The following is a 24,959-nucleotide window of genomic DNA, read 5'->3' as shown; positions in this document are numbered from 1 at the left end:
ATACAAACCCAGGATGCTCCCACAAGCCACCAACAACTATAGGCTCATTAGTCTCTGAATCGCGTTTCTAACAACAGTTTACTTTGTTAACTACATTAATCTCCACTTTTCTCACATTCATTTTGTCTCCTTTGTCCTGCTCCAGTCTCATCAGACATCCAAATACACAAAATCATTTCTACTAATTTTAATAATTTATTATTATTTATAAGCAAACACATCTACATTTGGCAGAAATAAAATGGTTCTTTTCTAAAAAAAAAAAAAAAAGTGGGGGGTTCTTAGCATTCTTTATAACCTCTTGAGTCCATAAATTTAGATTTACATGTATAAATCTATATAAATCATTTTTCTTTCTTAATAGGAGAAAAGGAAAAATTGTGACTGATATACCCCAAAATAATCATTTTTATTGGCTCCCATGAAATAAAAGGCCATTTTTCCCACCTCCTGTTAGTGCACAGCTAACAAACCTTATCTGTTATACCGCTCAAACACATTTTCATAGAAACACATTCACCATTAGTAAATTCTTAATCAGTAAGAACCTCTGCTTCCTCAAAGAGGTCAGCACCCATTTGCCTTCAGAATTTCTCATAAAGCCAAAGTACTATCATGGCATATCTGGAATTAGAACTTGGTCTTCCAAATATCACCTAATACCTGCCTGTAGTACAAAAGTCGTTATCTGTACATTGCACACTGCAAATAAAAACACTGAACTAAGTCCCAATTCTAAAAGCAGACCTTCCCAACCTGTGGGGCACAAACAGGCTACATAGACGCTAGGGGTCAGACTCTCTGGGACTGTCATCTTCAGCTGAGAGCAGCCTCTTCTGTTTACAATAGCTCCACAAACATCATTTTCTACATGTGCCATTACGTGAACAAGGTCAGGCAACGTGCTTCAAGTCACAAACTATTTGGGCCTCAGTCTTCTCTGAAAATCTATGCGGTACAGTGACCTTTTATCAAGCCACCAAAGTTCCTGAATTTCATCATCGTAGGAAGCTTTGCAATTAAGAAACTTAGGATTTCATGGAGAAAATGGACTGCTAAGCTGAGATCACAGGTAAATACATTTACCTTTACTAGAGTAAAACATGGGGTCCCAAAGAGTTGGACACGACTGAGCTAATGAACTGAACGGAACTGAAAGTAAAACAAGGATGAGAATGGTAACACAGTGGGAACAGGAACTTGGGAGTTTGTTTTATCCATGCACAACAGTGACCACAACAGTGCGTGAAACAGGGTGGACCCACAATAAATGTCTCACGAAACGTTAAAAATTCTTGAAAAACCAACTACCTCACATATCACAAAGCTGTCAAAACCCTTCTAATTAAAAAAATTATGCTGGTAATACAGTTTTTCTTTCTTTCTTTGTGCTCAAATGGGAAATACCATATACATATGGGAATATGTGTATACATATACTTTCATATACTATTAAAAGACCTTTCTGTAGTATTTTTAAAAGACGCATTGCTTTAGTTCATTTGCTGCATATTAAAGCATGGGCAATGGTGCAGCTCTCCTGTTTTGTCTTCCATGTAACTAACCACAGGGATGTTTTCAAAGAAAACAAAGCCATAGACACCAATAGGGTTAGTAGTCCAATCCTTACTCAGACATTAATCAGCTGCATAACCAACAGGCAAATTACTTAAACTTCCTTAGTCTTGATTTTATCTGTAAATAGTGATAATGCTATCCACTCTCCTAAGGCTGTTGAAATGATTAAATGGAGGCTTATACTGCACTAGTACACACTGAGGAAGCCATTCCCATATTAGTTTTTAAATATCCAGTGCATGAAGTCTCATGGTTCCCAGCCTGCGGCTCCGGTCCCTTCACTGGGTCCCACATATTTCCCAAAATTCAATAGCTAAGAGCTGGTTTCACTCTTAGCACATCAAGCTTTTAGGCCTGCTGCAGGACAGTGCTCTGCATCACTGGTGCCCATTCACTGTTAGTGATTAGATATTTAGAATCTCACCTTGATAAAATGAAGCAAATGTAAAGCACCGTGCATGCTACACAGTCAGTGCTCAGAGTTACCGATCCTGATGTCTCCAATATGAGGTGACAGGCAGCTGAGCTAACAGCTCTTGAACATTTTGATCACATCCTAGATCAACGGATTTAAGTAACAAAATTGTGTTTGACAGAAAAACAGAAAAGATTAGAAAATAATGGTTTCTAATTGTGGCAGAAACAAAAATGTTTCAAATGTTGATTTAAGTCTCATGAGTTTTAAATTAATCTGGAAAGAGAACAGCAGTAATAAACTATGCTTCCCTATGTGATCATCAGAAAACAAAAAATCTGTCCCAAATTTTCTCTGTTCCTGCTTCCATCTGAAAGCTCCCCTTATCTCCTTTAGAGCACTGGGGATTACCCTTCTCTAATCAGCTTGCTGATGAAACCACCTGAAGAAAGCCCTGGCATGATAATATACAGACAGACAGAAAAATAACTATCAGCTGACAAAAATTAACAGTGCTTATTCTTTTGTAAGGAATGTACAATCCTTCGTATGCTTCCAAAACAAGCCAGTGTCAGAGCTGGAAAGCTTTTTTTTTTTTAATGACCTTTCTCTCCAGAGTTCCCAATCACTTCTTCCTTGCCTTCACAGTGTAAGGTCCACAAGATATTCATTCATTCCTATATCTCATCATAATTGTTTCAGCCCTCATTTCCCTGCTGTTTCAAAGAGATACTCAAATACATACTTTAAAAAGGAACTTCAAATATTCAGACATTCCAATACTTATGCTCCTCATGGTTTTTCAGAGTTCAAGTCACAAGAATAAAATTTTCAAAAATGTCATTATGTCACTCATAAAGGTCCACACTTCTGTGAGATGAACCACGAGTTCACCGCACCAAGAAACAAACATCCTATTGCTTTCATATAACAAAGCTGGTCGGGATCTGAATCTGACACCTTCCTAAAACCCAGCTTTTATGCAGCCCCACAACTGAATGACACCAACACTGGCAGGTGCTATCTAATCGGGAGTGGCAGCAGCCTTAGAAAAAGAAATCGCTCGTGAAGGCAGACTTCTAAAGGAAGTGCCGGGCCTCATCAGTTATGCTCAGTCTGAGCACTAAAATCTTGACTCTAACAACGAAGGAGGAGGCTCTAGAGCTATGTGGGCCAATAGAATTTTAAATTCAGTTCCTCAGCAGCATTAGCCACATTTCAAGTACTTAAAAGCCACATGTAACTAAACTTGGGCTTTATACACACTCTATAATACAAAAAGACAAAAATGATGCTGACAGTATAAACTATAATCTTGAATTAAGGTGAATTCTCATGAGTTTTAAATGTTGGCAATCAATTAAAAATTTAAAGGATATCAATAAAAACGCTGTGTGGAGACCACAGGAGATCAGGGAGAAATGATAGCTAAACAAATTATCTTGCACTGGGTCGTAGATCAGAAAAGTTAACAGAAGAAACAGTAAAATCGAAATACCGTCTGGAGTTCAGTAATACCGATCAACTCATGTCAGTTTCTTAGTTTTGACAAAACTACCACGGAAGTGTAAGAAGCGAATAATGGGGAACTGGGTGAGGTATATATGAGAACTCTCTGTACTATTTTTCAACTTTTCAGTAAATCATAAATTATTCCAAAATTAAGCTTAGCAAAAATCAACTGTGAGCCAAACCCGTATTACAAGACTTCAATTTGTAATCTAATCACTGCAAACCCCAAACCATAAACACCATACAGATATTATACATACCACGAAAACAGATACACTTTTCGTGAATCAGAGTATGACCAAGTATGAAAGGAGCTGCCATCCAAAGAAGGATAAAGTGAGTGAAACAGCTGGCAAAACAACCAAGTATTTTGAAGTGACCTTCATGCACTCAGCCTAACATTCTCAGAATTGTAGAAAAAAGTTTCTTAAAAAAGATTCAAATATGTTCATGTTTCATGTATGGATGTGAAAGAAATGACTTCTGTTTGGAGAGGATATAAACAGCAGGCACTCAAAGATCAAGCTTAAAGAAACAAATATCCATGGACCAGTCAAAAATCTAAGGTTAGAATGTAACTTTGTGCCCCAAGTTTAATACATGTCACAACATCTTAAGAAATCAGAAAGGGAAGGATCAATGGCAGTCTGGAGGGATCCATCAGAAAATAAGTTCTGAGAGGTTTAGAAAAGCTGAAAAGGCATCCTTGGCTAAGAAATGGGATCAAAAAGAAACAGAAACAGGAATGAACATAAAAAGATAAGAAGGATCTGAAAATTATGAAGGAGTGATGGGAAACAAGCTGGCTAGAGAGGTCGGATTAAAGAGGGCCTTGTAAGTCAATTAGGAGTTTGGTTTCGAAGCAAAGTAACAAACACAACTCAACACTCCTATCCAAGGGAGTGGTGCGATAAAAGTGGAATTTTAAGAAAACTAATTTGGTCATGTTCTTACTAAAAGAAATTTTTTTTTCTTGCGACCACATTGTGAGGCTTGTGAGATCTTGGTTCCTTGACCAAGGATGGAACCCGTGGCCCCTGCAGTGGAAGCACAGAGTCCTATCCACTGGACCGTCAGGGAATTCCCCATGTTAATTAATTAATTTGGCAATGCTACTCCCTACATCATTCCACATCCCTGTAACTTAGACATCAGGTTCAAGGCCACAGTATCACCTTCGCTCTCTTCTGCTGTCACCAGCTGCCAACGCTCTCAATTACACCTCACACATCGGTCATCCATCCCCTACCTCTACTGCCAAGACCTCAGTTCAAATCCCCATTACTGTCTCTATTCCTTCTCTGCCCTCTTTGGAACTGCTTCTATTTGGTGACACTAGACACAACTGACAAAGAAATATTCCTAAAGCACAGCTTATGACCATGACCTTTACATGGAAAAATCAGCACCAAGTCTTCCGGCCCCCCCACCTCCGTGCCTACCTTCTGCCGTCTCCCTTTAACATTCCTGTACTCATTCTCTGGCTATTCCCTCTTCTTGCTCACACGCCTCTTCTGCCCAGGGTCTTCTGTTGGCACCATCTTTCAAATCCCTGCCCATATTTCAACCAAACTTTCCATGTAAGTGACTGATGGATTTACAAGAAGAATGAAAAAACAAATGGTGATGTCACCCTCTTCTTGAGCTCTTCCTTCAGTGGCTCCTTTAGTACATTTAGCATACAGGGCCCTCTTTGGCCCCTACCAACCTCTGTCAGAAAAATCCTTTAACCTTGCCCACTCAGCACTGGGTACTTACTTAGCGCTCCTGGGATACCACTAGTACACATTAACATCACGTTATTTCTTGTCTCTATCTCTTCAATCATGCTGATCCCTCTGCCATTTCATCATTTTCCTTGACTGGCTATCTCATCTTTTGAGACTCACAAGCTCAAAAAAGGTGTTCCTTAACTGTGCTTGTTCCCTCTCAAACAACTGCATCTAAAAATGTGACCTTAACCAACTCCTTACATAAACCTCTAATAGAAACAGGCAGTTCGGAGTGCAGATATCGGTCAAATGCAGAGATTATACTTTTGGTATTAGCTTAAGTAAAAATTCACAATCTCTAGGCCCAAGAAGTTCAGCATCAGATAGCGTATACCTTTCACTAATTTCTAGGAGGGTGAAAAAATTCTGATTCAGGATCTGAGAGGAATAAAGTTCCTGTTTCCTCACCACCCTGAAGTCTTTTGCTTGGCATGTACTGGGGGCTGTTCAACCTCACCATAAGGTTAGCAATCTAATATTCTCAGAGATAACATAGAATGGATGTCACTGTCTGCCTATAGGAAGGAGTGGGAGACAACAATATACACAGAACAAGGAATAAAGCCCTAGAGGTAGCTCCAGACAAGATGACTTTTAGACGGAGGACTACAGGAAAGGTACGTGTGTTCAAACACTCAAATCCAGGGAGTATGTTAGTAAATGGTGTTTAAGGAGATAGTTGAAAGGTAGGCCTTAAGACAGTGTATTTTTAAAGTGGTAATATATACTACAATAACCCATAAACCCCAAAAGGAGACTCCAAGGTGATGTCACTGCAGAAGTCTGCCCCCACCCCTCTGTTCCTTTCACGCTCTTCTCTCTCCCATCCTGGAGATGAATAAAAATGCATATCAACAACCTTGCTTTAATGAAAAAAATAATAAAAAATAGCTTTAAACAACGTACCTTTGATTTTTTGTTCAGTGGCCTAAAATAAAAACAAACAAACAAAAAACAATGTAAATATGAAACTGAAAGAAATGGATTGTTATGATAAAATGTTCATACATTACTATTACATAAGACATATACACTTTTATTAAATAAGGAATTCGTCATTTAGATGAACTGCATAGGAAAAGATATGCAAAGAAAGCATGCTTTTCCCACAGATGTGCCCCATTGTCCCTGACACAACGTTTATTAATTTAAAAAAATTCTCAAAATGTTTTAGGTACAAAGTGGAGAAGACACCACTGTATGACAGTATATAATAAAAAATGGAACTGCACTTCTCTCATCGTTTAGTTTTAAAATTATTTTTATATAGCTGTCACCATTACCTTTAATGGATCTACTGAACTCTGCATATGTTTAAAAGGCTTCAAATTTTCTTATTTCAAGTGATAAAAGATAAATCATGTTTTCTGGAAGAAAAGCTGCATATAACTTCTTTGGCCAAACTAGTAACAAATTTATCTCCTGGAAGTTAGGCTGCTGAAGTTAAACATAGCTAACAATTAGGTATTTTGGGGTGGGAAAAATTTTGAAACATATTTGTCTCTTCCTACACATCTGACAATTCAATTCAAATGACTGTGTTCTGAAGCTAAACTGCAGTGGGCCCTGCTTCCCATGCCTGCCCCTACTTGCACTGTGTCTGATACAACACGGGGAGGGGCTTGAGCACAGGAGGACTGCCCGAAGGTGCCTGGCTCAAACTTCAAGGGCCTCGATAAGAACTGATTACAAAGGCCACAAGAGAAAATCAAGTTTTTGATTATGCCCAACTGCGTAGGAATCCTAAAAAAAAAAAAGATACAAGGATCGGCAGATAGGCAGGGAGGCAGGGAGGTGAGGGAAGACTGAATAATTAGTTACTGAATAATCAGGAATTGTTTCTAAATGAAGATAAGCGTTTTTATTAAACTGTCATAGGACAGGATAAATAATTTTGCTTAATCACAGTAAACTGTTGCCAAAAACACCATTTAAAAAATTATATCATTATGGAACTACATGGTAACACACTGTATGGCAATTACTGTAATACTGAAGCCACACCAAACATGAACCTTTGCCTAGAAAGGCAGAGAGTAAATCAAGGCACTTAATTGCTTTACCAAGTTTTAGAGGACTAGTAAAAAGTAAAATAATGGAGGCTCATCTTTACTTTATATGGATTTAAAATTTAAAAGAAAAAAAAATTGATGGAAAGACAATGGCAAAAGACCAGTCAACTAGCTTGAACATTTATTTCTGGGAGAAATTGTTTTTAAAATCTGGCTGTAGAAAAATAGAACTCAGTACCTGAATACTTTCAAGTGTTATAAATATCATGTCAAACAACAAGATAACATAATTTTCTGAAACAAAATCTACACAGAAATTATTCTGCATTGAAAACAGACTTTGTGTACTGTTTTGTGGGGATTTCTATCTTTTTGTTTAACTCTCCTGGTTTCTTCCACGGCTTATTTCCAAAGGAAACCAGGCTACAGTACATAGAAACCATGGCCATATTACTAAATCTCAAGACATGCAGTATTGCTCTTCTAGGCCTTACAACGTAAAGGGTATCTACTATGGCAGCTCCTTTGGGGGAAAAACCTCTATGTTGCTTAAAAACAGTGGTTAACCTCATCCAAGTATTGTGTCATCTACAGACAACAGCACCAAGGAGACACTCAAAGGAGTCTGCCCATCGGAACACCAACTAATACAGTGAAAGAATGTTAGTTACCAGAACCCAAGAGCTCCTGATGAGGAGCAAATGGAATGATTCAAACAGGTTTTTGTGCTGAGTTGGTCCAGGGACCCTGTATATTACACAAACTATTAAAAAGAAAGTTTTCCAACTGGGGGTCAGTGATTTTAAGAGTATTTGTCTGCAGTGCTCAAAATGAGGCCACTATCCCCATGTGGTTACTGACCACTGAGATAGAGTTAGTGTGAGCATTTTTTAAAAAGGTAAATTATCCCGTTGATAATATTTTATACTGATTACAAGTTAAAATAGCAATATTTCTGATATATTGGGTTACAGTATATTAAAATTAACTTCAACAATTTTTTTGTTTTTACTTTGAAATGACCTTGTCATTCAAATGACATCTACGTCATTTAAATCTACGTCTCAGTTTCCCAATCCCTCAAATGGAGCAGGAGGGGAAAAAAAAAAAAACTGTACTGCTTACCTTTCCAGGGCTCTCATGAGGCTCAAGTAAAATATAAACCTTTTCTGGACAAATAATACTATTTATTCAACGTGAAGTATCATTGTGGATGATACTTCTTGTACAACAGAACTAAAGGATTCAGCAAACTGAGAAGCAAAAGTATTTCTATTTTGAATACGGGTTTTCTTAAAAAACAAACCAACCAACCTGAGCTGCGACCCCGCAGCAACCAGCACCACTGTCTCAGGGCGCCAGTGAAGGCGAGGGGCAGACGCGCCAGGGCCGTGCCCGCTGTTGTTTCTGCCAGGCTCCGCACAACTCGTCCCAGCTCCTCGACCCTTAAGTGCACCTCAGCGGCTAAGAACTCAGGGTCTGAAGCCCAACGGCCTCATTTTCACTCCTGGCTTCACTGTGAACAGTGTAACCTTGGTCAAAAATTAGTTAACTTCTCTAGAGCTTGGTTTCCTCATCTCTAAGACAGGAACAAAACACCTGCCTCAGACTTGCTAGGCTAAAAGGACTGAACTCACATCAAGGGCTTGGGGGAAGAGGGGGCGAGCACGTGGGGCGGCGCCAGGCAGACAGAAAGCATTCAGCAAACAGGACCGAGGGTGGCGACCTCAGCCCTGCTGGCCCGCGCTCTGGCGCCGTGCTCTCACACTGGGAAGGGATCGGACTCAAACCCACTCCCAGCTCCCAGGTCTTGCTTTTTTCCCTTTCAAATCATCTAAAATGTCTTAACAGTGCCAGGTAAGATTCCCAGTCTCAGAACAAAATGACCTTTGGGAGACAGGACTAGTAAATACTAAAATTTCCAAAAAGGAGGAATGAAATTGGAAGCTTCCTACAATCTACTTCTCATTTAAACTCAAAATGAGCACATTAAATCCACAAAGCCTTTTATAAAAATCCCTTCAAGCTTTTAACACAGTAACAGAAACACTCATGAATACTGACTTCTACACATTCTCAACCAAAACATCCCAATTTGCCTTGGTGCTTCTCTCCTCCAACCCTCAACCATTATATGCTTTCTAGGAACTATAATTACATGTTTAAAGTAAAGTTGATACTAAATTATCCCTCTGTAATTAACCTGTTTCTCATCCTCCTTTTTCTTCCTCACTACATTTCCCTCAAGATTCCTTCTAGAAATTTCTAAAACCAGAAACAAGAGAAATTCATACTAACAACCTATTGCTACTATTGTTGTCCTTTTCTCACATACAGAAACTACATTCTTGTGCTGTATTAAATTATTTTCTGAGCCTAGAATCAGAAGATAAGCAAACAGCCATAATTCTTTGATGTGAAATAGAAGGCTTAAAAAAAAAATCATCTAGTCATTGATTTCTGTTATTAACTAGAGATGTACTGGGACTGAAATATAATAAAAACCATGCAATTTTGTGTAAAAAAATTTTATAGAGGAATTTAAAATATTTAAATTGATAACTAATAGACAAAATTAGAAAAACTATCATAGTATAAATAGTATAGTGAGCTTTGTCTGATTGTTTATGTAAGGAATTATGTTATCTAGTTTCTCATTTAAAATAGACTAACTCATAGTCTGAATTTGAATTTCTATTAAATTTAAGTTGCCACAGTGGCAATTAGGAACTGTTAAATCTCTTTTCTGTATTCATAGCATTCTGTATTCATTTTAAAGATTTATTAAATACCTTATAAAAACTATAATAATATTTCCAGCTTTAAAGTTCACCTTTGGTTGGTAAAAAATAAAAGTACAAGATAAAGTTCTGTACCAAAAGGATAAAGCCATGGCACTGAGTTTTTGAAAACCATCAGCTGGGGGAAATAGAAGATTTCTATTCTATTCCTGTTCCATCACTCTGATGGTGACACTTAACTTATTTTAATGCTTGTGTTCCTTACACACAAACTCACTGAATTAAAACAGATAGTATCTGAAATCTTTCTCAGAAACAAAAATACGTAGTCTTTTAAAAAGTGTACACAGATTACATAAAACAGACAGATTCTTTTTACCATAGTGAATTCGTGTTTTCAACATTTATATAAACAAGCTCATCTCCCTGACTTATGGAGATGTCTGTCATCTACCTGGATACACCTGCTGGCTCCTACTACAGCCAAATACAAGCTTAAGGAAAGGCAGAATTCCTGTGACTCACAGTCTTTCATATGGGCTGTAAGTGTGCCAACTTGGGTGATTTTTCCTTTTGTTTTGTTTTTAAAGAACTATTTGGTAACAGCCTACAGAAACACCAGCTGTCCTCATTTCACCAATGGGTTGTATTCAAATTCAGCTGTAAGCCAGTTATGTGGGATTCGGAGAACAGTCTTATTTACAGTGCCAGTTCAGTCTACTAAGCTTAGCATTTATTAGCAGTATTAAATATTCTTTATTTTATGTTCAATCCCTAGATACTACTGTGTATACAGAATACATAGCAATACCCTATCAAAGCTGAAGATCTGATGAAAGGAAAAAAACCCTCCTCATATCTCTAAGCCTCTGACAGTGGTTTCAGTGGGACACAGCTGGGGTGAGGGATGAACCATACCGTGAGACAGGGATGGAGCAGTGAAGAGTATGAAGAACTGTCACTTCAGATTTTGTGAGAGGCCAAATGCCACAAAAATCATCATTTGTGCGTTAAAGACACTGACTTGGTGATTCAGATTTGGTGATGAAGAATGTAAAGGTAAACTTCAACGACTGGAGTCATTATTTAAACATGCGACTTTAAAATTATACTCACATATTTTAAAAATACAGTATTTAAAATCTTAAAGGTCCTCATTACAAGAAAAAAAACATGATTAGATAGACTTCTTGTGGTGATCACTGCACAACAGACACATATCCTGAATCGTTATGCTGTATCCATGAAACCACTAAAACAGTTCCCAGGTGGCACTCGTGGTGAAGAACCCACCTGCCAATGCGGCGGACCTAAGAGACTTGGGCTCGACCCCTGGGTCAGAAAGATCCCCTAGAGGAGGAAACGGCAACCTGCTCTAACATTCACGCCTGGAAAATTCCATGGACAGGAGAACTTGGTGGGCTACAGTCCATGGGGTCACAAGAGTCGAACATGACTGAAGTGACTTAGCATGCACTAAAATGCTGTATGTCAACTATTCCTTAAATAAAAAACAAAAACAAAAAACAGAATATTTAAAGAAATCATTTGAGTAACTCCTCCTTTTCTTAGAATCTCCTCAGTAATTAGAGTGAATTCCAAATTAACATGTTTCATTATACAATAAGGCCTCCTGTCGTTTCACATACATCCTAAACTTACCAGCTAAACGTTGAACTCTAGAAGCAGGGATCAATATGGCCTAATGCCATCACTCAGATGCTTGCCAAACTAATGATTCTACACAAAGTGCACCCTAGCATCTTTCTCAATAAATCTCAAGTTTCTTAAGACTCTCTTTTGGTTAAGTAATTGGTCTTCAAACAAGGCTTCCTCCCAACTTTAGACTTACAGAGATACAACTTTTTTCGTAACAAATCCTGAGCAAAGACTGTCCTATATCAACAGGCCTCTGACAGAGGCCTACGGAGTCACCAAAGCCAAAACTATATACTAGGAATCATCCGAAACCTTACCTACCAACCACCAATGCATCTTTTCCCCTCACTCCTGAGTAACCAAAGGCCAATAATAAGGGTCACCTATTAAATCAACTCAGCTCATCACTCACTCAGTGCTCTGTACTCTGTCCTTCTCCAGTTTACTGGCTTCACTGTAACCCAAACTCTGCAGTCCACAACTGAATTATATTTCCTTTCCCCTTTCTGTGTATCCCCCAACCTGGTTAAACTTCTCCTAAGATTCCCTGGTGGCTCAGGCAGTAAAGTATCTGCCTACAATGTGGGAGACCCAGGTTTGATCCCTGGGTCGGGAAGATCCTCTGGAGAAGGCAATGGCAACCCACTCCACTACTCTAGCCTGGAAAATCCCATGGATGGAGGAGCCTGGTGGGCTACAGTCCATGGGGTCACAAAGAGTCAGACATGACTGAGCAACTTCACTTTCACTTTCAAGATGTATTTAGCCACTCAATCTAGAACCTAAGGGTCAATCTAAATTACTCTTCCTTCACATCCTTTAAACAAACGTTATGGATGCTTTTAATAGTCCCTTCACTATTATCACAGTCTCTAGTTTCTACCCAACCCAATTCTACACTCAGTCAAGGTTCTAAATACAATTCTAAAACAGAAAATTTTATGTCACTCTACTAAAACGTCTTTGGCCACCCAACGGTCAAAATGAGAGAAGTGCCAACAGCTATGACCAGCCTCTCCAGTCTTGTCCCCTGACATTTCTACACTTGGCTTCATTTCCACACTTGGCTCCTTCCCTACCACTCCTTCCAATCAAAACCCATACTTTAACACATACAAACTATGGACACTTAATTCTCAGTTACTGCTGGAACCATTTTCCATTCTGCTCCTCATTCACTTGGTTCATTTCTATTCTAAGAAAATTCCCGTCTCTCTACCCCATTTCAGGCTGAGTTAAACTCTTCTCTCTGCGCTTCAGTAGCTCCCTACCTGCCATAGTTTTGTACCCTGAGTTTTTCCCTACTAAATAATGGGGAGATAATTCTGTTACTATAGTTTAAACCCAGTTGCTACTACAAAAAGATATATATTTAAAAATTAAAGTCATAAGTTTTCATTAGAATACAGAAATGGAATAGTATCTTCATTGGGTCTTTAAGAACATTTTTAAGTCCCTGAAACAATATAGTAGGAGATGAGTGCACTTCTCAGTTAACTGTCGTCAGCCTCCACTATTAATCTGTAAAAATCTTTACAGACATTTTTTATTTTTCTGCAATTCGTGTTGCTTTGGTTATAATTTTTGATTAATGTACTGGCTAAAGATTTTTTGCAGCATTTATGCCTTAGGCTTATTTTTAAATATCCTTTGATTACAGCAGGATACCATGAGAAACTTTTTTTTTAGGTAATGAACCTTATGTTTCTTGTGACAGTGGTTATGATATGATTCTAAGCATGCTTCATAACTCACAGAACTGTACCCCAAGAAGTGAAAATTCTACTGTATATAAAATCAATATAATTAAAAATAAACTTTAAAGTATAAAAAAAATACATATATACCCTAACAAAACCTTCAAATTAAAAAAAAAAAAAGAGCCTAGGTACTAAATAAACAGGGAAAAGAAAACTGAGACTATTTCCTATTATATTTATTACTACTTCCATTATTATTTCCTATTATGTGTACGTATTACATTATCTTATTTAATTCAACTCTCATTTTACAAAACATAAGGAAACTAAGGCCAGAGAGGCTAAATAAAGTTGAAGGTTACACCCTTCTGTATGCTATGTGTGACAGCCAGACTTCAACTCCTCTCTAGAAAGCTACAAATTCCATGCTCTTCTCACTATAAAATGATGTTAAGTATTATGAAAACCTAGGAACCCCTAATTGAAAAAAAGACCTATGAAAGGACTTACCTTTTAAAAAAATTATTGGCAAGATCAAATAACTATGCATTAAATTGTATACACATTAATGTTTATGAATATTCAAAGACATTAAATATTAAAATGAAACACCACTGAAGTTAAAACATTAAATCAAATGCTTTAAGTAATCCAATAAGAGTAATTTCTTTTTAAATCTATGTTCAAACTGCTTAATATAAGTAATTAGTTTATACATATACTACCTTCTTTTGAGCAGCTTCCTTCTTTTTCTTGTCGTCTTTTTTCTTTTTCTTTTCTTCCATCAACTGTTCTTCTTCTTGCACTAAATCCCTGAACCACACAGTTGCAATTAACTTTCCCAAAATGAATGAATAACAGTAATGTTGCATATAGATTCATATTCACTCTTACTAGAAGATATGGCAAATTATTAGTTTATCATTCATTAATATAAAACACAACTTAAAACCTCAATCTAAGTATACAGCCACTGAACAGTACTTTTCTTTAGTAAGTCACAAGCAGTAGAGCTTTAATGTTATAATAAGGAAGATAACTTAAAGTTAGCAAATTTTACATTGGCAGACAAACAACTCCCTCCAATTCTAGAATGTAAACAACATCTCATGAGCAGAGTTATCTTGTTTCAGTAGCTCATGGCAATGCCTGGAACCACCCCTCCACCCAACCCTCTCCAGACCAGTATCTGGCGTATTTTCAGCTTTCCTTGCTCTAAAAACTTGATACTTATTTTTCCCCCAAACTTTCAACTTTTTATTTTCTACTGGGGTAGAGCCAGTTAACAATGTTGTGATAGTCTCAGGTGAACAGTGAAGGGACTCAGCCATATATATACACACATCCATCCTCCCCCAAACTCCCCTCCACCATCCAGCCTGCCGCATAACCTTGAGCAGAGTTCCGTGTGCTATACAGTAGGTCCTTGTTCGTTACCTATTTTGAATACAGCAATGTGTGCATGACTTTCCCAAACTTCTAACCATCCCTTCCCCTCTGGCAACCATAAGTTGTAAGTCTGTGAGTCGCTTTCTGTTTTCATACCTTTTTTTAGAACACAACTTATTCATAAAAAGATGACTTGTATTTTAGCATTATACTAACTTCATATCCTATAAACATTCAAAACTATTCTATCAACACTTGGGAAATAATCCATATTGCACTAATATAAGTTTGTTTCAGTTCTTAAAATCAGAAATGTTCAAGTTTGGCAATAGAACTTTCGGCTCAGGATTTCAAGATGAATGGGCAAATGTGTTTGTCTCCTCCTTTCTGCTCTCACTCACCAAAATGATAGGGGAAAAGGTACTAAATCTATTCACAGCTGATGAATGAACAAGAGCAAAGGAAGCTACAACCTAAGAATAAACACAGAGAATGTGTTTAAACACATAAATGGCTGGTGGTGCAGCTCCAGAGAGGCTCCAAGATTAGAGCTGGCTCAGCACAAATAGGCACGGAGTAAAGACTGCGTAAGGAATAGAAAGGCCCCAACTATTCAAGAACTGCCATCCAGTTTGCATTCCCAGATGGCTACATGGCCGCAGGTAGCAAATGCATTTAAATTCAGCCTATAGCCAAAAAAAAAAAAACCCCACTGAAGTAAAGCCCAACAGTCAACACCCTTCGTACACACGGGGCTCCCCATTAACACTCCTCCAGCCCTTTCAATGTAGGGGGCTACTGGGTAATGAAATCTACACAAAATTGGAGGAAACAGACTCGTTACCTACGTTAATTACTAGAATCTAAATCTTCATTCGTGATATCAATGGACAACCAAAAATCACAAGACATCTGAAGAAAATCAACACACAAAGGAAAAGTACCTAATTCTGCCCTTGAGGAAGATTTCCAGAGGGGTCATTATCAATACCAGGCAGAGATGGTTCAAGAAACAGGAACTAGACACTTGGAAAACTGTAAAATAATTCATTAAGGCTGGAATGCATATGGCAGTGGGGATGCAGTAGAAGATGTAATGAGAAAACACAGACAAATACATAAGAAACTAGAAGGGCTGCTACAGGTACACTCACACTGAGATTACCCAAACTTAAGCTGGCTCTGTTGACGGATGAAATTGAGGAGCTGTAGGGAGACGGTGAAAAACGAAGAGTGACATTATGTAAAACTGATGATAATCTAGTAAAGCTAAGTTTACAGCTGCTAAAATCAGAAGCTGGGAGAGGAGGGTGATAACTGTTGCTGTCTTTCATTCCATTTTGTTCAAAGTAGCACTGCCTTGTGGCTGATCAAGCCAAGTGTAACCATGATTCACTCGCTAGCATTCTGGGTCAGGGAGGCAGTGAAAGCGAACAAGCTTGCACACTATAATCCTAGAAGTCAAGGCCTGAGACAGCTATAGCATAAGAGGGAAAAAAGCATTTTAGTAAACAAAGGCAAATAAATTACATCATTGTCATGTTATTCAACCACAGCTGTTTACTAGCTCTACAGACTTCAAACTCTTTCAGCACTAAGAAGAAACGGGATAAATTACCATGTGCATCAGTTTCATCACCTTTTTATCAGGTTTCAGTGAAGAATGCTTTCTTAACACATTTGAGTAAGCACTCAAATGCCTAGTTAGGAACCCTCTCACCAATTCTCAGTGAAAGACTGTATTCATTCAACTTTTAAGATATTTAGGGTCACTTATGCAGAAACATCAGGAATCGTTAGCATTTGCTCTTTGTGTTTGCCTGTGAATTGTAGACAAGTCCTTGTTCTGTAATTTTACTCTATAGGATGTTCCTTTACTATTTACCTAGAATTTTTTTCATCAGTCTCAAACTTCATTTTGAAGACCTTCTGACGACATTAACAAGTGTCTTGCTGACCAAAAATGACCTCTTTAGTACTTAAGAGATGCACCATTTTCCCTCATGAGACTATTACAGTATCAGCAGACACCCAAAGCATAAGAGAAACAAAAGCTCTCTTCAAAACTGTCATTACAACAAACCCTACTTTCCCCACATCTCCTTCAGAAAGGCAACTGGAAAAAATACACACACACACACACACACGCCCACCACCACCTGTGCCCAAAGACTGACTTCCAGAATTTAAATGCTAACAGAAATTCATTCAACATATGAGTCTATCGTTCACCTTATTTATCAAAAGGAGTTAAGAGTTGATGGATTTGATAGGTCTACATTGTCCATCATATTTGATATGAGCTCCACAAAGAGAACAGTCTAGGTAGCAAAATCATTCTCCCCTTAAAAGTTAGCAGCAGGACATCTCAAAATGCAAGTTCTGGGTCTAGAAATGAGAACAAACCTGAGTCATTAGAACATTACAGTGACTGTGCTGGGCACATTATGGATATTTTCCCATTTGTCACTTTTTTAAAATGTTAGGGACAGATTGCCCTCCTATAGATGAAGAAACCGAAGCTCAGAAAGGTTAAGGGACTTGTCCAAGGTCATACAGCTAGTATGGAGTGGAGTCAGGATTCCAATCTAGGTTCTCAAAGCCATGGTCTTCGCTTTCCCCTACACCCTAATACTTCTCAAAGTCAAGGACCAACTCTCTTTTCAGAAGCGACAGAGAATAAAACCTTTTCTTTTAAATGGGTTAAGTGAGAGATCTTCTCACTTCTTCAGACTGTGTGCATACACAATTCTTTTATTTCCCTCCACCTTTTTTAAGAACACTTGAAAAAGAATGTATTGGGTTGGCCAAAAAGTTCCGTCAGTTTTTAAGTAAAAGACACATTTTTCGTTTCACCAAGAATTTTACTGACCAGTGTATTTACCATTTTGTTCCACTACTTTCTGCCATTTTTCAAGGCAACTTCATAATCCCATCTTCCCAAAACTTTTCTTCTTTTTGAGCAAAGAACTGTTCCAGGTGCCTTTTACAGTCTTCCAGGGAAGTGAAAATTTTTTCATAAAGAGAATTTTGCAAAAACCAAAATAAAAGGAACCTGAAGATGCAATGTCTGGTGAATATGGCGGATGAGTCAGAACTTTCCAGCCAAGTTGTACCTGGTAATCAAAGAAACATGTGGTCTTGTGTTACCCTAATGGAAGATTATGAGTTTTCTGTTGACTAATTCTGCACACTTTTTGTCAAAAGCTCCTTTCAGTTAGTCTAACTGGGAGCAGTTAGGCTTCCCTGGTGGCTCAGACACAAAAAATCTGCCTGCCAGTGCAGGAGATGCAGGTTCGATCTCTGGGTTGGAAAGATTCCCTGAAGGAAATGACAACCAGCTCCAGTTTTCTTGCCTGGACGATCCCATGGACAGGACAGAGGAACCTGGCGGGCAACCATCCATGAAGTTGCGAGAGAGACATGACTCAATGGCTAAAACAACAACTGGGAGCAGCACCTGTTGGAATTAATTGCTTGGTTTTCCGAAAGGAGCTCATAATAGAGAACTCCTTTCCAATCCCACCATAAACAAATCACCTTCTCTGGATGAAGACCAGCCTTTGGTGTGGCTGGTGGTGTTTCATTTTGCTTACCCAATGATCTCTTCATTCCACATTATTGTACAGTATCCACTTTTCATCGCCCACCACAATTTCTTTTAAAAACAGGACATTTTCATTGCGTCTAAGTAGAGAACTGCACGCAGAAACACGGTCAAGGTTTTTTTTCCGCTTAACTTGTGTAGAATCCAAACAGCTAAGTGATTAACACAGTCAAGGTGGTGTGAATGATTTTCGACGCTTGATTTGGATATTTTGAGTACACTGGTTATCTCCCATATGGCATAGCATTGATTGTTCTCAATGTCTTGATTTGATCACTATCAACTTCAACCAGTACTGCAGGGTGGAGCAGCATCCAGTGACAAATTTCCAGCATGAGAAACTTTACAGACCACTCTTGATACATTAGATCAATCACAGCACCTTCTCCATGCACCGCACAAATCTTTTTCGCATTTCAGTTTTTTACCTTTCTTGAAATAATAAACTATCATATGCTAAAAGCACTGCATTTTTTCTTCCATCTTCAATATTAAAATGGCTACACAAAACTCGCCAATGTTGGTAAGTCTTTCTTTTTTTAAATGCACACTGATAGGACAGCTGTCATAACAGACTCTTACAAAACTGTTTCCAATGAAGTTAAAGACAACTAAGAACTACTAGAATCACTGTATAGGAAACTGAATGAAGTTTCTGGCCAACCCCATACTACAGGAAATTCAAAGTACTGGAGTTCCAAACACCATGCAAGTATAATCAGGAGTAAGAACAGCAAGAGAGTCAATGACAAAGACTGAACAGCCACTGGTTTTAACAAGAGGGGACCAAGCACTGGTGATACTTAGGACAGCAATTCTAGTATTTTTTATTTTGTGAATGTTTGTGGGAGGGCAATGTGGGATAAACAACTAGTGAAGAGCTAAAAGGTCCATGGTTGAGGAGTTCAAGTTTTTTTTTTTTTAAGAGAGAGAAACATGAAGGTAGCTAAAAAGCTTTCAGAAGTGAGCAATAATGCTTGTCAAAAAAAAAAAAAACTCATGAAAAATTCAAGGTGCCTGACAGTACAAGAGAGGCTATGTATTCATATTCGCCTGTATGTGTATAAAATGACTCTAAAAGAACACCTAAGACACTAACAGTAACTGGGGGAGGGGGCAGAAGGAACTAGGCATGTGGGGGAAGGGAGAGCTCAACGTATAAACCTTTTCATTCAATTTAAGTTTCTCAGCCATGTGAGTAAGTATTCAAAAACTTAAATATTAAAAGTTTTCCAGTATTAACATTAAATTTCAATATTTAAACAGTAAAAGGCTGTTCTCTGTTTCTGGTTTGCTGGGAGATCCAGTCATGAGTGCATGCTATATTCTGTTAAAATTCTTTCCTGTCACCACTGAAATGGTTATAGAATTTCTTACTTTTGATCACTGATATGATTAACTCTGTTGATGGATCTTCTAGTATTGAACCAAGCTTTGCGTTTCCTAGTATAAAGCCAACTCAATACTTTTTTCCAAAATAAATTGCTGGGTTTTCTTTCTAATAAAGGCAAAAAAACTATACTAATTTCATTGGTAAAAATGATCAGGGGTAATAATATTTAGTGCTGGCAAAAATGAAAAATTAAGAGGTTCTCTCTTATATTAATGGCAGAAATTACTATAACCTTTTGCAGAGTATTGTGGTAACAGTTTTAATAATTAGAGTTACACATAATCTGGGACTTCCCCAATGGTCCTTCCAGTGGTTAAGAATTCGAGCTTTCACTGCAGGAGGCACGGTTCAATCCCCAGTTGGGGAAGAATGATCCTCCATGCCATGGGGTGCAGCCAATAAACAAATAAAGTTACACATAATCTAACCAGCCATCCCATGCTTCAGAATGTTTCTTACAGTAATAAAGCACTAGTACACAAGGCCATATGCATATGAGCGGAAAACTGAAATGTCCACCAGTAAAGAAATAATAGCATAGCACATTGCACTGAAAATAAGTTGACCTGTTTGTTGATTTGAAGGAATGTCCCTAACATTGTTAAATGAAAAAAAGCAATTTGTAAAACTGTGAACAGTGTTAGCTCATATTTGTTAAAAGTTGTCTCTTTTTGTATACCCTCCTGAACTAGGAACATCAGAGGAACCTCACAACTGAACCAACTATTTACAGGAACTGTTAAGTTTTTTAAAAAGAAAACCCCTATTTAAAATATTATGGTAAACATGCACTATTTTTGCAAATTAGCACCAAAAACGAACGCTTTTAAAACCACCATGTCTAGGATTTGCTTTCACTACTCTAGGCTGCACTCCATCCTCCCAAAAACAGGAAAAGAGTAAAAAATGAAACAAGATTGACAAAATGTTGACAACTGCGGAAACTGGGTAATGGGTACAGAAAGCTCTTTATTCTGTTCTATTTCTGTGTATGTTTGAAAATTTCCATAATAAAAGACAAAAACAATAACAAGTCTCCACTCAAATGAGTAAGGCAGCAAGGTGCGAGATTAGAGACAGATAAAAGGAGATGAACCTGTGAACCAAAAATCTTGGGAAGACAAAGGGCAAGACAAGTGACCTTAATGGCAGCAAGTCTGGGATCCAGAAGGCCCTTCCTGGACCTGCTCTTCCTGATTCTTCCTTGTCAGCTTTCCCTTTATTCCCAACATGAATATCATTCAAAGCAATCACTTCTAAAGGACACTCCTGTAAACTGCTGTTGGACATGAACTAGCAAGGACCTCTGATGAACAACTTGGAGGTATCTGTTAACAGTTAAGTTTTAAACGTCACTAATCAATTTCAATCGAAGCCTCTACAAAAGAAAGTGTACAAAAATAGATACTGCAAAATAATAGACTAAAAACCAATCAACAGGGCAAAGTTAAACCATAATATACTCACACCATGAAATATTACACACTAATTAGTTTGTTTTTAAAGGAGGGGAGGTACAGATTTCCATGGTGTGCAGGAAAAAGTTCTTATTAGCATAGCAGGTTGAGACCACGATGCTGAGAAAGGACTGCAAGACTGGCCCCTGACTGGGGTCAAGGTACTTAGATTTCAGGGAGGTTCCCACCAATCCCAAATTAACATACAAGCAACATAGGTTTGCCAAAAGCCTACTTTGTTTTTGGCGGTTGGGAATTTTGGTACATATTAGGCAGAAGGTACCTACATTGTTGTGCAGTATTGTTGCTCAGTCATCAGTCGTGTCTGACTCTTTGCAACCCCATGGACTTTTTTTAGGGGCTGGCTGTACATGGTAACTACACAATTAGCCCCTGAAAAACAAACAAACAAACAAACAAAACCCCTCTGCACTGAATTTCTAATGAGCTTTCCTGGTAGACACTTAAGACATGTTGTCATAATTTGATGCTAGAGAAATTAAGCACATTCTGTGTGACATCACAGGGACAGAAATCTTGGAAGCCGGCTCCTAGCTCCTCCAGATTTTGACCATCGTGCCTTTTCCCTTTACGGATTTTGTTTTTTATACTTTCGTTCTTGTGATTCACAGCCATGAGAATGACTATATGCTGAATCCTGTGAGCCTTCCTAGTGAATTCTTAAAACTGAAGGTGACATTGGGGACCCCCCGACAAACATGGCTTTATAAGAAAAGATCTCTAAGACACACTGCTGAGTTGAAAAAAAAGGTCAAGGTCCAGTTCAGTGTATATCATTTGTTAGAAAATAAAAAAGAAAATCCCATTTTAAAAAGTGCATATCCACAGCATAGCAAAGAAGCAGACCCTCAAGGTACCTGGATGATCTGACTCACTGCATCCAAAATTATTTAATAACAACCCACACAATGTTTAATCAATAAATCAGTCAGGATGTGCTTGGGGATTCCTATAAGTCAAGCAGTCTGCTTTGTACTAGGAGAACTCTAGTAGAATTCATTGTTTTAAACTATAATTTTGTAGCAACAACAAATGAACACGCCTGAAATATGGAAACAAGAAATCGTGAAATTTCTGGTAGAGGCTATAAGCAAGTTTAGGAAAACAAGACATGCGTATGAGCTGTTACAGCTAAGGAAAGCTTCAGGGAGAAGTAAGAAGTTGATCTGGGACTTAGAAAAGAGTCAGGATTTCTACAGAGACAGACAGGGGCTTTTTCAGGCAAGCAGCACAAAACGGCATGGACACAGCGAAGTACGGAGACCTACCAGCGAGGCAGTATCCGGAGCCAGTGCTGACTGGGACAGAAAAAGGGAGAAAAAGCGCTGGGTAGAAGCAGGACACAAACCTGCAGACAGGGTGAGAAGACTGTGGCAGTAATCCACGTGGAAGTGCAGTGTCCCGAACCCTGATGGGGGCAAGTGGAAATGAAAAGCAAAGAAGAAATCCAAGGTAATCACAAGAGATTGAAACAGTTGACAATATCAGTAAGATCTGACAAAAGAGAGACAGGCTAATGACAACTCCAGATAGTAGAAAGCAAAAATTTCTAAATAGAAGCTCTGCTATTAGAAATGATAATAGAGAAGTGATAAAAAGTGAAAGTCACTCAGTCACGTCCCGATTCTGCAACCCCATGGATATACAGTACATGGAATTCTCCAGGTCAGAATACTGGAGTGGGTAGCCTTTCCCTTCTTCAGGGGATCTTCCCAACCCAGGGATCAAACCCAGGTCTCCCGCATTGCAGGCTGACTCTTTACCAGCTGAGTCACAAGGGAAATAAGAGAAAATAGAGGGTAACTTTCCATGGCACTCAACTAGCCTATCAGTCACAAATCACTGTAAGGCAGGTCATCTTCACACAGAAGCCAACTGTATGTTACAAATTAGTTATGAAAATAATTTCACATCTCCTGCAAAAAATGTTCACCTACTTTTTCCCTTACTCTGTTTTTCCCTTACTGTTTTCTCCCAGCCTTTCCCTATCTGCCCATCAGCCTTTCCTTTTCCCCTCCTTCTGTCCTCCTACATCCAAATTAATCACCAAAGCCAGCCTAGTACCACACAAGAGGAAGTTGCTGGTAACCTACAAAGCTGTAATTTCACCAGACAGTAGAGACAGAAACTGAATGTTGCAAAAGAGGTTAAGAGTGATCATATTTTCAAAAATGCAGCCTTGATATGAAAAATACAAGGCAGAAATGAAGTTTTTTGTTTTTAAAAATAAGGGAAGTGTTAGTCACCCGGTCGTGTTCGACTCTTGTGATCCCACTGACGGCAGCCCACCAGGCTCCTCCGTCCATGAAATCCTCCAGGCAATAATACTGGAGTGGATAGCCACTCCCTTCTCTAGGGGATCTTCCTAACCCGGGGAACGAACCGAGGTTTCCTACATTACAGGCAGATTATTTACCATCTGAGCCACTAGGGAAGCCCAACATAAGGAAGACCAGTACTTATTTGGAAATAGAAAAGGGGTTAGGGAACAAAAGTACCAGGGAAGGTAATAATCAATGAGGTAACACGAGAGAAGCTTGTTTACAGGTACAGGCAGTTCATACCTGCAAATGCTGGAGTCATTAAATAATATTGACATAACCACAAAATGGAAAAATATGCTGCTGTAAAACAGATGAGATCTCCATGTTGCGACATGAAAAGGGTCTGGAAGGTACACAGTTAACTGGGAAAAAAGGGTTCAGTATGCTACCTTCCATGTTCAAAGTGGGGAAGAGATACATTTCCCCATGTGCTTGTATCTGCACAAAGGAATTCTAGAAGCACACACACAGAGAAACTAATAAAAATACCTATTCGTGACAGAAATATGTGGGGAAGTATATTTCTATATAGCATTTGATTTTGAACTATAAAGCACAGTTCAAAGCCAGCATATCTTCCTTTCAAGAATGAAGAGTAAAATAGGATACGATGAGGTAGCCATGAAGATCCAGATGATACATAGTTTGGAATGCCTAAAAAAGTAGGAAGCTGAGCTTAAAAGGGGGTTCTATTGGCCCCATAATCTGAGCAATAAAGTAATACTAGTAAAGGATTACAAGTGTTACAGCACAAAACAATGGTAAAATCCAATCCAAAATCTGGTTTGCTAAACAACTCTCCTGAATCCACTCCTCTTTTGAGGCTTAACTTAATTACTAGTTCCTTCATAATTCTTTCCAACTCATACAAAACTCACTCTTGACCTCTAATTAAACAATGCTCTTTTTCTAATTATTTCAGATGTCAATCTCACTCTTCCAAATAGAACTAATTACTGCTCTGGGAACAAAAACCAGTTCTACTTGCACTGTACTCCCCCAGCACCAGGTACTCCAATTAAATACCAATTCCTGCTTCCCTGCCTTTTACTAACACTATAAACCCATCCACCACCACACATGCACTCTTCCCACTCTTTCTTCTACCGACCTTCTACTTCTTTAAGGACCAGTTTAAATCCAATCTATTCAAGCAAACATTTCCCGGGCAGCACAGCATGTGGTTAAGAGCTCTGGCTCTGAACCTAAAAGAGAAGTGGGTTTAAATCTCAACTCCACTACTATAAGCCAACTTGTTTAATTTCGCTAAAGCCTCCATCTCCTTTATAAGAGGTCTTAAACTGTACCTCCCTCAGAAGTGTCTTGTGAAGATTAAATTAAGTAATGCAGAGGAAGCGCTTAAGAGATGCACCTAAGTG

At 38.4% G+C, this 24,959-nt stretch overlaps 1 protein-coding gene across 6 annotated transcripts in view; it reads right to left on the bottom strand.

The window, feature by feature from the left end:
- The window catches only part of TNRC6A (trinucleotide repeat containing adaptor 6A), a 96,340-nt gene that overhangs the window by 57,999 nt on the left and 13,382 nt on the right, over positions 1-24,959 (bottom strand). For 5 of the 6 annotated variants that reach the window (XR_006343093.1, XM_043914538.1, XM_043914539.1 and 2 more), the window contains exons 3-4: positions 14,115-14,202; positions 6,184-6,205 (exon numbers count right to left, since the gene is read on the bottom strand). The exons of the other annotated variant lie outside the window; for it this stretch is intronic. Coding sequence is in view for 4 of the 5 variants with exons in the window: in XM_043914538.1 (XP_043770473.1) it covers positions 6,184-6,205; positions 14,115-14,202 (110 nt within the window). In the remaining variant the exon portion in view is untranslated. The remainder of the gene's footprint in view (positions 1-6,183; positions 6,206-14,114; positions 14,203-24,959) is intronic. 6 annotated transcript variants of the gene reach the window in all.

Source organism: Cervus elaphus, chromosome 10, assembly GCF_910594005.1.
Source record: "Cervus elaphus chromosome 10, mCerEla1.1, whole genome shotgun sequence".
Classification (NCBI taxonomy): domain Eukaryota; kingdom Metazoa; phylum Chordata; class Mammalia; order Artiodactyla; family Cervidae; genus Cervus; species Cervus elaphus.
Note: the sequence above shows the minus strand (reverse complement) of the source record. Positions and strands in the feature narration are given on the sequence as shown.